Source organism: Vidua macroura, chromosome 9 (genome assembly GCF_024509145.1).
Source record: "Vidua macroura isolate BioBank_ID:100142 chromosome 9, ASM2450914v1, whole genome shotgun sequence".
NCBI lineage: Eukaryota > Metazoa > Chordata > Aves > Passeriformes > Viduidae > Vidua > Vidua macroura.
Window position 1 is genome coordinate 29,349,753 of NC_071579.1, and position 11,908 is coordinate 29,361,660.

Consider the following 11,908-nt stretch of genomic DNA (forward strand, 5'->3'; position numbering starts at 1 on the left):
AAATGAGAAGGAAAAGAGCAAAAAAATACATCTAACACCTCTGATAATGGAAAAAAAACCACCTCTTGTTGAGCAAACTGTCAGTCAAACAACACTACAAACATACCTGCCATCCCTCCCCACACTCACACTTTGCATGATGGGTCTTGTGCTGGGAAGAAAGTAACACAGTATTTTACCTGCCAAGAATGATGGCAAATAATTTCTGAGCTGGCTTCACAATAATCCAGAAAAGAGGAACTGGTGCAGCCTGAAGTGCTGGTGATGCGTGAAAAGACCTGTTGATCTGAATGTTCCAAGCAGGAAAGTGACGTGGGGGTTGCCCTACAGAACTGATCAGGAGGGATGGGATCTTCTCCCCCAGTGACTGCGAAGACTGAGAGAAAAACCTTCCCAAACTATGGTTTGCATTCCTGTACACTTCTTGTCCACTTGTATGTGGGACATCCAAAAGACATCTCAGTCCTTTACCAACCAAGCTTCTATAGGAGTCAGGGTTTCCAGTCAAAAAACAGTTTATAGTATTTCCACTCAAATCCAACCTTTGGCATCTACTTCTGTCACCCTGACTTTGGCACCATCCTGTGTAAGACCGAGAGAGATTACTGCGCTTCCCCTGCTTGCACAAAGAAACCAAATGAGACAAAATACAGTTTCTGCCCGACAGCTTTAGACCACAGATGATATTCATAACTTCTTTGGTTGGTTACCCTGAAAAAGAAAAAAAAAAATAGCAGACTGGTATTAAGAAGCCCACCCAAAAAAAGAAACTCTGCTCCGTTATTTCATTTTCCTCTGAACGGATACTATGTATTAGTTTGACAACATGTGCATTGCACAAAAAAAGGTCACAGTCACAACTGCATCCGGTTACAGTTGTAAGACATCCATCTGCTTCCGACTGTGAAAGATATCCGTACCTTGCATCACTGAAAATAAAACAAGGCGTGATTTATTTTTCTCCTTTCACTTTTATTACCACCAGATCAGAGTGACCGCAGATGTCCCTTGTGGGTCATCACCTTTCCGCGCGGGGCTCCTGCCCCCAGTGTCATTCCGATACATGAGGAAAACCAGGATCTGTGAGCACATTGCTCGTACTTTACTGGCCTAGAAACAAAACACCGCCAAAACAAGTCTCCCCCAGCCGGGAGCCTCTAGCTCACGGACGTGGAAATGCCTTGGCACGGAACAGACCCAGGCCTTACTGCCCGAGGGGCCCCTTTCACTCTCTGGCTCCAATCGCGGCCTCTGCTTCTCCCCCAGCCCCGCCACCCTCGGGTGTAACCGCGATTATCCTGACATGGGCTGCTGCGAGGAGCCGGGAATGAGGCAGACGAGTCACTCTGAGGGGCCCGCCCGGGTAATGGCGGGCGGGGAGGCGGGGGACAGCTCCGGCCGCCTCCCAGCTGCGCGTCCCAGGGGCCGGGAACGACCTCCTCCACCGGGCTCCCCTACTCACCACCGCAGGAGGCGGCGGCGGAGGGGCCGGACCGCGGAGCCGGTGTCGATACGGAGCCGGGGTGGAGAGCGGGAGGAGGGACAGGCGCAGCGGCCGCCGGGGTCCCGCGTCCCTTCCCTCTGGCGGGGCCGCCGCCGCCGCTCCCGCCGCTCCCCTCAGGCGGCGCCCGCCATTTTGTGGCGGCGCGGTGAGCAGGGGCGTCCCTCTTCAGGCGCAGGGCCCATTCTCCTGAGTGCCGTAACTCTGGCTTTGCCCGCGCTGTTTCCGTGTCACCTGCCTGCAAAATGTGGAATACGTCAGGGTTATTTTAAATCAGGGTGTTCTTTGATGTAAGATCTTTGTATGCTTTCAAGCCTAAGTCAGCTTCCCCCAGTCAAGGACATCCAGGAACTGAGAAGGTTTAAGGATGTAGCAAATCGAGGTGTTGATGTATATCTGTGTATACATTGCTAACTCGTCAGAGTAATGTGTATGTAAATTAGTAATCAATCATAATAGAAGGGCTGTGCTTGGAAAATTACTAACTCTGAATTCCTGCCTATAAGTAATGGTGGGAAAAGTCTGGTGGTCCTGCTTGATTTGTGGACTCCCAGAACCAGAGTGCAGCTCTGAAATAAAAAGTACCTCAGGTGTGCAGTTATTGCCTTGTTGCACACCAGGTTACAATCCCACTTTGCGGGCAACAACCTGATGGCTGAGAGCAGCCCTGAGTCGGGACCTTCTCACTTGGCAGCCAGGTGGAGGTCAGTCTTTCTCCCAAGTCACAAGTGTCAGGACAAGACAGAATGGCCTCAGGTTGTGCCAGAGGAAGTTCAGGTTGGACATGAAGATTAATTTCTTCACAGAAAAGGTGACTAAACATCGGAGTGGGCTGCCCAAGGAGGGGTTCAACTGGCTGACAAGGTGGCATCTGTCACAGGTTGAACTCAGTTTCTGAGATCTTTTTCCAACCTGATTGATTCTGCAATTCTGTTTTGGGGCCTGAAATGAGAAGTGGCTCCTGCTGCCAAAGGGCTGGTGGTGCTCCATGGCAGGGAGCAGTCAGATCTGCTGCTGTGGTAGGAGCAGAGGTGATGTTTTTCCCAAGAAAATAGCAAGCTGCTAACTTAATGTGTAGCTCTTGTCCTGCTCCTCTGGCTGACAAATACATCTTGATCAATGTGATGCAAAAAACAAGTTATTTTCTGAGGGAGGGTGAGGCTGGGATGTGTGGTAATGACAAGGCAGCCCAGGCTGCACATAAGCCCTGGTGCCTTGAATGTAAACAGAAGCCCTGTTGTTGTGGGAGGTAAAGAAACACAAATCTTTGCCTTCCAGAGCCACATCCTCTGTGTATGAGCACAGCTGAGTGTTGTTCAGTGTTTGTTGAGGTACTCCTTATTCCACCTTTTTTTTTATTACCAGAGCCCTCGTGACAGTTCTTAAGCACTGATGGTCATTGCCAAGGGAAATTCATAGTGACCACTTGTTGCAGCCCAGGCCAAGAAAAAACTTTATTTAGTGATAATCCTAAAATTTCCTCTGACACAGTCAGTCAGTCACACAGCATTAATTTTTGTGACTGTCTGCTCCAGTCACAAAACCAGCTGAGCTGTAGCAGCAGAAAAGCACTTTGTCTGACCCAAGGCTTGTGTGTGTCCCAGCTGTCAGGAAATGAAGAACTGAGATGAAAGCTCTCATTAATATCCTAACTAGACTTGATATTTGCATACTTTTCTTGTTTTCTCCATCTAGAATTCTCCATTCCTAAGCCATTCAGACCTTCTACCATTTTTTTCTACAATTTTTCCACCTTAGTGTCTCCACTTTTTATTGAGTCTGCTGAAAACACACTGGTTTGGGGTTTTTTCTTTGTGTGTTTCTTTTTGCAATTATTTGTTTCTCCAATGCATTGTTTAACTCTGTCTGCATACAGGATATAGGAGCTTTTCCTGCATTCCTACTTTGCTAAATTCTTCTTAAAATCAATGGGTGCTTTGAGTGTGCAAGAATGGGGCTAAAAGTTGTGCTCTACATTCTGCACTTCTAAAGTTTCCCTTAGCATCACTGCTTGCAATTAAAACTCCAAAGCAGACAAGCAGCAAATACAGCACAGGTAATTATAGGATCTATCAAATACCAGCACTAAATATATCTCTAGATGAAAATCTGGTAAACAGTTGAGCAATTGGAAAGTCGTAGAGTGGGTTTTTTTTCCTCTAAATAGATGAGTAGTGGAAAAAACATTGTAACTTGTAATTTATATTATTGCTTCCCTTGAATTTTAATGAAGATGTGTGCATGCAACTTTTTTTTTCTTTGTGGAAATAAAATATTCTATGGTAAAGAGAGGTATGTTAAGGCAGTTTTGTAGCTGAGTTTTTGCTGACAAGCCTCATCTTTTCTACCAAAAAAACCTATAATTCTCATTGCAGAAGAAGACCAGAAAGCAAATTTAAAATTTTAAGACTGTAGAAGACCTATTTAGAGGTCATAAGTGATTTCCTAAGTCCAATTAAACAATTAACACCTTAACAGGTACAATTTTCCTGTGTGGGTGTGTCCATTAGTATTTGTGTTTCTCTTTATATAAGTAGTTGTTCTGAACTAAATGAGGTTTTGTATATGTATGAAATTACTCACACAAGCAAATGCCAAATCCAATAAAAGTAATGAAAAGTAGTTTAACTCTGAATATAAAAAGTATTTTTCTGTGTTTGGTATACAGATACTTCAGTATTTGGTACTAAAGTCTCTCTGCTACCAATTTTGATCATCACAATTAAAAAGTTGTCAGTTACAATATACAGTCTTCAGCTTCAAATGAAAAAACTCACTATAAAATATTAAAATATTTGGGTTTTATATTAATCCAAGGAAAAACTAATTATTAATTGATAGTATTGTAATTCAACTTTCAGTGTAATTCACTTCTGTTCATGAATGCTGGGCTAAAATCCTGGCTGAAAAAATGCACTCCATCACCTTCAGCAAGTCAGCAATTGGAATAAATTCCATTTAGTCTGTTTGGCCAGTTGAAATATCAGGAGTTCACATTGATTTAAAAGATCAGACAATGCTTTTCATTAATGTTGAGGTTTTTTCCAAATGTTGTGCACTAGAATATCCTGCCTTGATCCACTGAGTGTGTTGTGTTATGTACTAACTGTCCTTTTCCCTCCCCTTCCCCTCAGGGATACAAGTTAGAGCATACTCTTTAAGAATTTAATAGTTATTGACTATTGTTGCATATTATCTCTGTTGTTGATATTTTTAAAAAAGTAGATTTAAAATCCAGAAAATGAAGTTACTGAACCAAGCAGAAATTTACTGTGAAACTGTTCCTCTAAAAGTTGTTATAAAATTCAATGCCAAATTGAATTCCAAAACACATGTGAAGAGGCTGGAAATAAGGAGTGCTCTTTTCATTGCCTTCTAATTGTTCCAAGCAGCTTTTCTGGCAACCAGAGCTGCAAAAGTGCTAAGATTTCTCACTTCAAGCCTTACAAGGACAGGCATTGATCTCAAAAGATAAATTTGTCAAAAATTAGTCTCAAAAGAACCACCTGAAAAAGGTTGGGTGCATATACCACCAGTACTGCTGGGCCCACATGTAGAAACCTCAGTGGAAAATTAGCAGTGCACATTTCCATAATTCAGTCTTTCATTTAGATAATGCAAAGTCTCCCTAATTGTTTCTGTGGCGCTTGATTGGAGCTGGAGTGGGGCTGTAGGAGTGTTATCCCTCAGGGACCAGAGATCATCTTGCAAATGAGATGTGGATCTTGTCAGGCTGCCTGGCATGGATGAAATTTTAACTAGGTGCAGCCTGGTACAAGAGATTTGGTTAGAAGTGCTGAAAAATAATAGTAAAAGTTCTGGAAGCTCATTTTTCCTGCTTTGATAGCAATGGTAATGACTAAAGATTAATTTTAGCATTGACAAAAAAAAAAAAAATTAATTGCAGTATTTAAAACCCTGAGGCAAATCAGTGGAAATGCTTTGGAAAGGATAATTACACCTGCACAAGGAAGATCTGTTTAATACCATTAACTGGCCCAATTAAGGAGAAGTGGAGGAAGGGCCAATCTGTTACTTCTTTAAATGTTCACTGAAAAAGTGGTTTCAATATTTGAGCTGTAAATATTGGTTTGGCTTTTTCCAGGGTGATTCCCCAAGGTTTAAACATTTTAAGAAGTATTGAAGAGATCTTGTCTCCAGTTGTCAATAACATCCCAGAGGTGCAGTGTTTCAAGAGGGACCTCGGTGTATTTACACGGCAGTTGTTAAGATTCTCATCAGTAACCTCATCTGGCATAATCCCAGTCTAAACATCCCTAAAAGGTTATTCTTAAGTGGGAGAAGATGGGACAAAAAGAGGATTCTTTGCTGTTCCACAACAGCAGCAGATTTGACTGTTTTGCCACTGCTAAGAACTAAGTGGTGAGTGGCTAAAAGCAGAGTGGTGAGTACGGAGGAGGATCTGCTGCCCCGACTTTGCCCGAGGGCTTCCCTGCTCTGACAAACAGTGATGTGTGTGTTTTTAATGCAGGTGTGGAACACACAGGTGTGTGCACACACCAACACCTACAGACCAACACGGGCATTTTGTGTCAGAGAATTCCAGGGCACATACTCAGAGATGCAGGTGGACACGGATTTTACCAGGGGGAGTAGAGAGAACAGAGTTTAAGAGGGTTTTAATCCTAATCTTTCATTTCCTTGCTGTAGTGCTGCCATTGCTTCTGGCACTGTCTTCAGATCGTGAGTGGTACAAAAGTTGTAGTTGAAAGCGAAGGCCAGAGCTCACTTTGTGCAGTTGCCCAGGGGTAGTGGCGCTGTGTGCAAAGGGCAGCACTGGCCTCTTCAGAGTTGCAGTGCAGAGAGGGGATTTTTTTTTCTCTGCACGTGTTTAATTTGAGCTTTCCAAGGCAGCCAGTTGGAACTGCAGAACATAATTTAGGCAACAGCCAGTTCTGGCATTGTTAAAGCAAGCACACCTCCCTTTATAAGCCAAGTAGGCAGCAGCACAAAGGCACTCTCTGCTATCACCCACAGAACCCAGAACTGCAGAGAGCACAGGGCCTAATTACTTAAATAAAATGAGCAAACATTCCATTAAAACAGGATGATGTAATCAGGAAAAGGATAGCTAGAAATTTTAGAGTCAACAGCCTCAAAATCTGAATAATAAAAAGCATTTTCATTTTGCAAAGTTTAAAGCTGAAAAGGGCTCATTGTCTCTTTTTCAGTGAGAACATCAGGGGTGGTAAGAAGGTCAAACAGGCAGAATGTGATGGACTGTTACAGTAAAATACAAGATCTTCCACGTGCAAAAAAGATTTGGTGTGAGAGGTGGCAGGAGAGAAATGAGTACTCAGCAGGGGCAGTGGGTCTGTTTGGTTTATTCAAGTCCACATCCTACAGTTGCTCTACACAGTTTTATTCAAGTAGAATGATCTAGTCCAAGGAAAGGCTCTCTGCGCTTCAATTAATCTCATTTTCTTGATTAACTGCAGATACCTCATCCCTCCTATTAACCAACCCTAGTGCATTTCCAGTCCCTGACCAGTGTGCAGTGCACTGTGCTGAAGGACTAGCAAAGAAATAACCAACCACAACTTAGGGCTTTCATGGGGCTCTGCTGTAATGAATAATAAAAATTTGAGTGGCACCACAACAGCCTCTCTTCTCAATCTCAGCTACTAAAAAGAAAAGCAGGAGCCAAGGAAAGATGCTGACACTGTTACCTGTTAAGATTTTTTTCAACAGTTAGTCACTTTTGCCTTTCCTACTGAATGTTATGTCTAAATGTTTATATTATAATATAAAATCTCATAATTCACCTTGAAAATAATATTTTTTCCTATGATGGAAAAGAGAAAAATGCAGGGATTTTAAAAGACTGGTGAAAGCCACTGTAGATTTCCAGAAAAGACTGTACATCTCATGATCCCTGATCGAAGGACAGCACCAGCCTCTCAAACACATGGCTTTGATCTGCTCTGCATAAGTTAAGAAATTGGTTAAGCAATGTACTTGGAAAATTTTTATTCTCATCCTAGATTTCTTCAGCTGGGGGCTGCTCAGCTCTAGATTTTTAATTTAGTCTGTTTTATAAATGGCTGCTTGCAAAATTGTGTGGAGTTAGGCTAAGTCCTGAGTTTTCCTATGACATGGAAAGATCCAGCCTAGATCTCAAATTCTCACTTCATCTTCTCTCAGACAAGTGTGTATTCCTGACTGACAAACAACCAGCTTTGATGTGTCGCTGTAAGGCACACGATGAATTATAGACCCTGCTCCAAAACTGTGAGTGTATTAATGCTGCTGCTGCAATTGCATAAAAATCTTATTTTGGGAAAGTATGATGCATCTGCCCCAAAGTATGTACCCAGAATTTTCCAGCAGGTAAGTGAACAAGTGAGGTGAAATGGAAATGGTGTATGTTGAACCAAATGTTATTACCCAACAGCGTCTATAAACAAAGGCATAATCAGAATCAAAGCCTCTTCCCTTTTTCCCCTCATATCCTTTCCATTCAGTAGAACTGAGCTGCATTTTGGTGGTTTGCTGTGGAAGCAGCACATTCCTGACTGTTGTTAGAATTACAAATGAGCAACACTGAAACTAATTCAGAGAAGAAAAGAGCTGCTGGCCCTGTAGCAGTGCCCTGGTGGAGCAGGTGCTGCTGCAGGAAACAGAGGAGAGTGATGGACTTAGACATCCACATGCAGCACAGAGAATGGAACCGACAATATCCCAACATTCAACAACCAGCATCATTTTCTTTAAAATGTCCTTCACGGTGAGTATGACTCTCCAAACCTGGAATGCAGCAGATGAGTAGGTAGCAAAGCAGTCCAGTTGTGTGTTGGCCAAATTCCAAGTTCAGTAATTACACTCTGCTCTTAAATCCCCCCCCACACACACAGCTCAATTGGAATAAAGCTCTTTTTCTGCCTGTCCCGGACCATTGTGCAGTGTTTCTGTGAAGCTGTACAACACTGAAAAATATCTTGTCCCATTAAAATTGCCCAGGGAATTTTGGTAGACAGAAAGCTGTTACCAGAGTTGGAATGTGGGCAAAGCACCAAGGTTAACTTACACTTGCATGGGGATCAAGGGATCTTTGCTGACAAGGAGTGTCAGACCCTTACTAAAGAGCACAAGTGGGAATAGCTCACTGTGCTGCCTGGATACAAACCTGGGAACTGGGGATCTCTGCACCTGGAAGAGACCCAACACCTGGGATGTTTCCTAACAAATCACTCTATAAAAGCCTCTGATGTTGCAAAGCATCTTATCATTTTCTTATATGGTTATTTAGTAATATTCATGAAATTATTTGCTGATAAAAAGTTCCAGAAACTTTTATTTTCAAAGCCCCCATGAACTAAAAACACACTGCATTTTAAAACAGTCTACCATGAGAAAAGCAGCAATATAGCCCAAATATGCTGAGGCAAGTGTTTTAATTTCAGTAAATAGATACACCAAGAACCCCACAGAGTATTTAAGTATTTAAGCAATCTGAGCCAGGCCTGCAGCAGGAGTGAAAGCCTTCTGTGTTATGTTAAATAGACAGCTGTAACAGTTTTCTTACCCTCCAAAGCAGAGTCATTTAAAATATTTAGGTAACTGACTCCCAAATTCATTTATATGCCAAAAATTTATTCTTACTAAACAAGAATAATTTAGAACATTCACTGTACAAATTCCTGTAGGAAGGAAAAAACTACAAATCCATCACATATACAGAGTCTGTTCTTTGTATTTTACACCTTGTTTTTTTCCTTTTCTTCCTGTAGTTGCCGTTCTTCTTTCAGCTCAGGGCAGTTCTAAGCTTGGGGCTTTAATTTCCCTCATTTCTTTGCACTCAAATTTTTTGTATGTCCTTGTGCGCAGCCACCTGAGGAGGAGCAGCGCGGCGATGCCAATGCCAGCAGTGAGGACCACCACGGTGACCACAGCACTAACGCCAGCTGCCAGCTGCCTCATGCAGAACTCTGGGGGCTTTTCATCCACATAGTAAATCCAGAGCTTTTCAATAGCCAGAGCATCTCCATTGACTGACACAGTTAATTTACTGTTGGAAGGAAACACGGAGTCGTTGTACACGTCTTTTTCGAAGTAATAGGCCACGTCAGCTATATCTACATCCCACCTGGGTTTCTTGTTCTGGTCCAGGCGGATTTGGATAAGGGGGGGGTCGTACTTGATGGCTGCGATGTACTTGGGGTGCAGCTTGTACCTGCTCTCAAACAGCTGGGTCAGGGCCTTTGCCACGTCGGGAACGCCGAAGGCCCTGGAGCTCCTCTTGTGTGTCAGCTCAATGTAGATCCACCTTGTCCGCACCAGCTCGCTGCAGCTCAGGCTCCTGCCTCCCTTCTCCGTCCTCCGCACGCCCGCGGTGTTCACGCACCAGCAGGTGCTGGACTGATTGCACTGCCTGGCTTTAAAGTCACCGCTGTCCTCACAGTCAGGGTTGTAAATGCCGTCGCTGTCTGACACCCCGTGGGGAGGTCTCCAGAGGCGCTTCTCCTTCAGGGGGATCATTTCTGCCTTCATCAGGAAGCACTTAGAAGTCAGGGTTGAGCAGTCTACAGGGTGATCTGAACCTGCCAGCCTGCAGGTGCAGTTCCCTGGGCCGTCCTGGGCACACACTGCCCACTTGTTGGTCGCACAGGTACAGGTGTCGTGGGCTGGTGAAGCGACTGCCAGAATCAAACCCAGCACAACCCCAAACAGAGGCTCCATAGTGCAGGAGAAAAGCACAGATAAAGTCCTGAGCAACAGCAGGTAGCATCCAAAGCTTTAATCTACTGATGGAGGCTGCTCATTCCTACACACTGGCGTGCTGCTCCCTTTATTGATTCAAATCAGACCCACCAAACAGGTTCTTCTTCCAAAACAACTGGCATCTCCTTCCCAAATCCCAGTCAACAGCTTCCCAGCTCCCTGTTACTTCTCAGGGAGTGGCACCTGCCTCCAGCTGCCTCCCTCGCTCCTGCTTGATGAGGAAACAACAAGGAAGAAAGAGACAGCAGCCAAGCTCCTGCCATGGGCTTCCGTTATGGATTAAAGACAAGCAGCTGGCCTTTTTCCTTCTTTAGACTTTGCATGGACTGTATGCAAATGGCTGTTTAAGGAGTTTCTTCCACTTCTGCAGGAAATCCTACTCCTCCACTTCCATCATGGTTGTTCCTGTGTCTTTCACTGCACAGCATATCTATCATTCCACTATCTAGATTCTTATCAGTTATGGACTTTCTACTTTCATAGCTTTATTAAATAAAGCCTTTGGGAGTTTGATGGTTGCTGCCTGGAGCAGCTGCTGTTTCAGAGGAACCACAGCTGACCAGGTTGATGGCTGCAGTCCTGCAGAGAGCAGCCTCATTTTCCAGCATGGAAAGCTTCTCTTCTACCTTCCCTTTGGCACATGCTCATCCTAAGGCAGCGCTAGTAATACTGATTTTCATGCTTATGTTACCCTGAAAAATTGTTTGTTATTTCTTAAGAAATTTTTCAATCTGAACTGTAATAATGCCTTTCACAGAACACTCCAGTGGCTCCCAAGCCTCCCAGTGATCTACAAACCTGTATCACCATTTCCATGTGCTTTGGCAGCAGCTGACAAAGATTTTCCAGTTTGCATTAAGTCAGTCCCATTCATCTGATTTGTCAAACCCTGACTCTTTATAAATCATTATTTTGAGACCAGTAATGACCACAGAGCAGTGTGTGCACTGCACTCCCAGCCACGTGCCTTGCAGTCAGCTCCTACCTGTGTGCTGCTCACCTGAGCACTGCCCCACTTCCAGTGCCTGCCAGCTCCTGCACTTGTGGCTCTGTGCACACTGGGAAGGACCCTGCCTGCCAGGGAATAGGTGTAAAATCAGAGCTCCACATGGAAATGGGATGTAAATACCCTCTGCCAAAGCAGGACACAATCTGGATATTCCTCCAGGTAATAATAGCTCCAGTTAGCTTTCTTGGAAAATAATTGAGAACTACAGCTAAAACGATTATTAAAACTGCCAGGTAAGTCAATTTGTCATGTTGATGATTCTATAATAGTTTAGCAACTCTTTTCCCATTTCTAAGTCATTCATTTACCCACACTACAATAATGTCCTTTTTTCTTTTAATTTTCACATCCCTCCTTCAAAGTCAAAATCCATTTAGCTATCACCTAGCTCCTCATATCTTGTCTATATTTTATTTTACATTATTTAAATGCCAAATGTGAAATATAGTTCAAAATAAAAGTGCACTTCTTCACTGACTTTATCTGGTGGATTTTCCCCTTTCTAAATAAGGAAGGAATGGACTTACTTTAAAGACAAGTTTTTCCAACTATATATAGATCCAACTATTTATATATATTAAAAAATGTAATGCCTCTATGACACCAAAAAACGTATTATTTCTTTTAATCCATGCTAAGCTGCAACAGTACTACAA

At 43.4% G+C, this 11,908-nt stretch overlaps 2 protein-coding genes across 10 annotated transcripts in view; both read right to left on the reverse strand.

Annotated features, from left to right (window-relative positions):
- Nucleotides 1-1,632, reverse strand: part of OMA1 (OMA1 zinc metallopeptidase) — a 45,478-nt gene extending 43,846 nt beyond the window's left edge. For 4 of the 9 annotated variants that reach the window (XR_008438440.1, XM_053985554.1, XM_053985555.1 and 1 more), the window contains exons 1-2: nt 1,463-1,631; nt 180-711 (exon numbers count right to left, since the gene is read on the reverse strand). Coding sequence is in view for 8 of the 9 variants with exons in the window: in XM_053985554.1 (XP_053841529.1) it covers nt 180-691 (512 nt within the window). In the remaining variant the exon portion in view is untranslated. Of the gene's footprint in view, nt 1-179; nt 712-920; nt 1,088-1,462 lie in introns of those variants that run through there. The other 5 variants (XM_053985550.1, XM_053985553.1, XM_053985552.1 and 2 more) reach the window with 2 other exon arrangements.
- A 7,201-nt stretch (nt 1,633-8,833) lies between these two features.
- Nucleotides 8,834-10,201, reverse strand: TACSTD2 (tumor associated calcium signal transducer 2). Its single transcript, XM_053985410.1, has one exon. The coding sequence runs from the start codon at nt 10,199-10,201 to the stop codon at nt 9,272-9,274; it is 930 nt and encodes a 309-aa protein (XP_053841385.1). The 3' UTR covers nt 8,834-9,271.
- Between the last annotated feature and the right edge of the window lie 1,707 nt (nt 10,202-11,908).

Coding starts and splice junctions, on each gene's coding strand:
- TACSTD2 (XM_053985410.1), bottom strand. CDS start 10,201: ATGGAGCCTCTGTTTGGGGTTGTGCTGGGTTTGATTCTGGCAGTCGCT.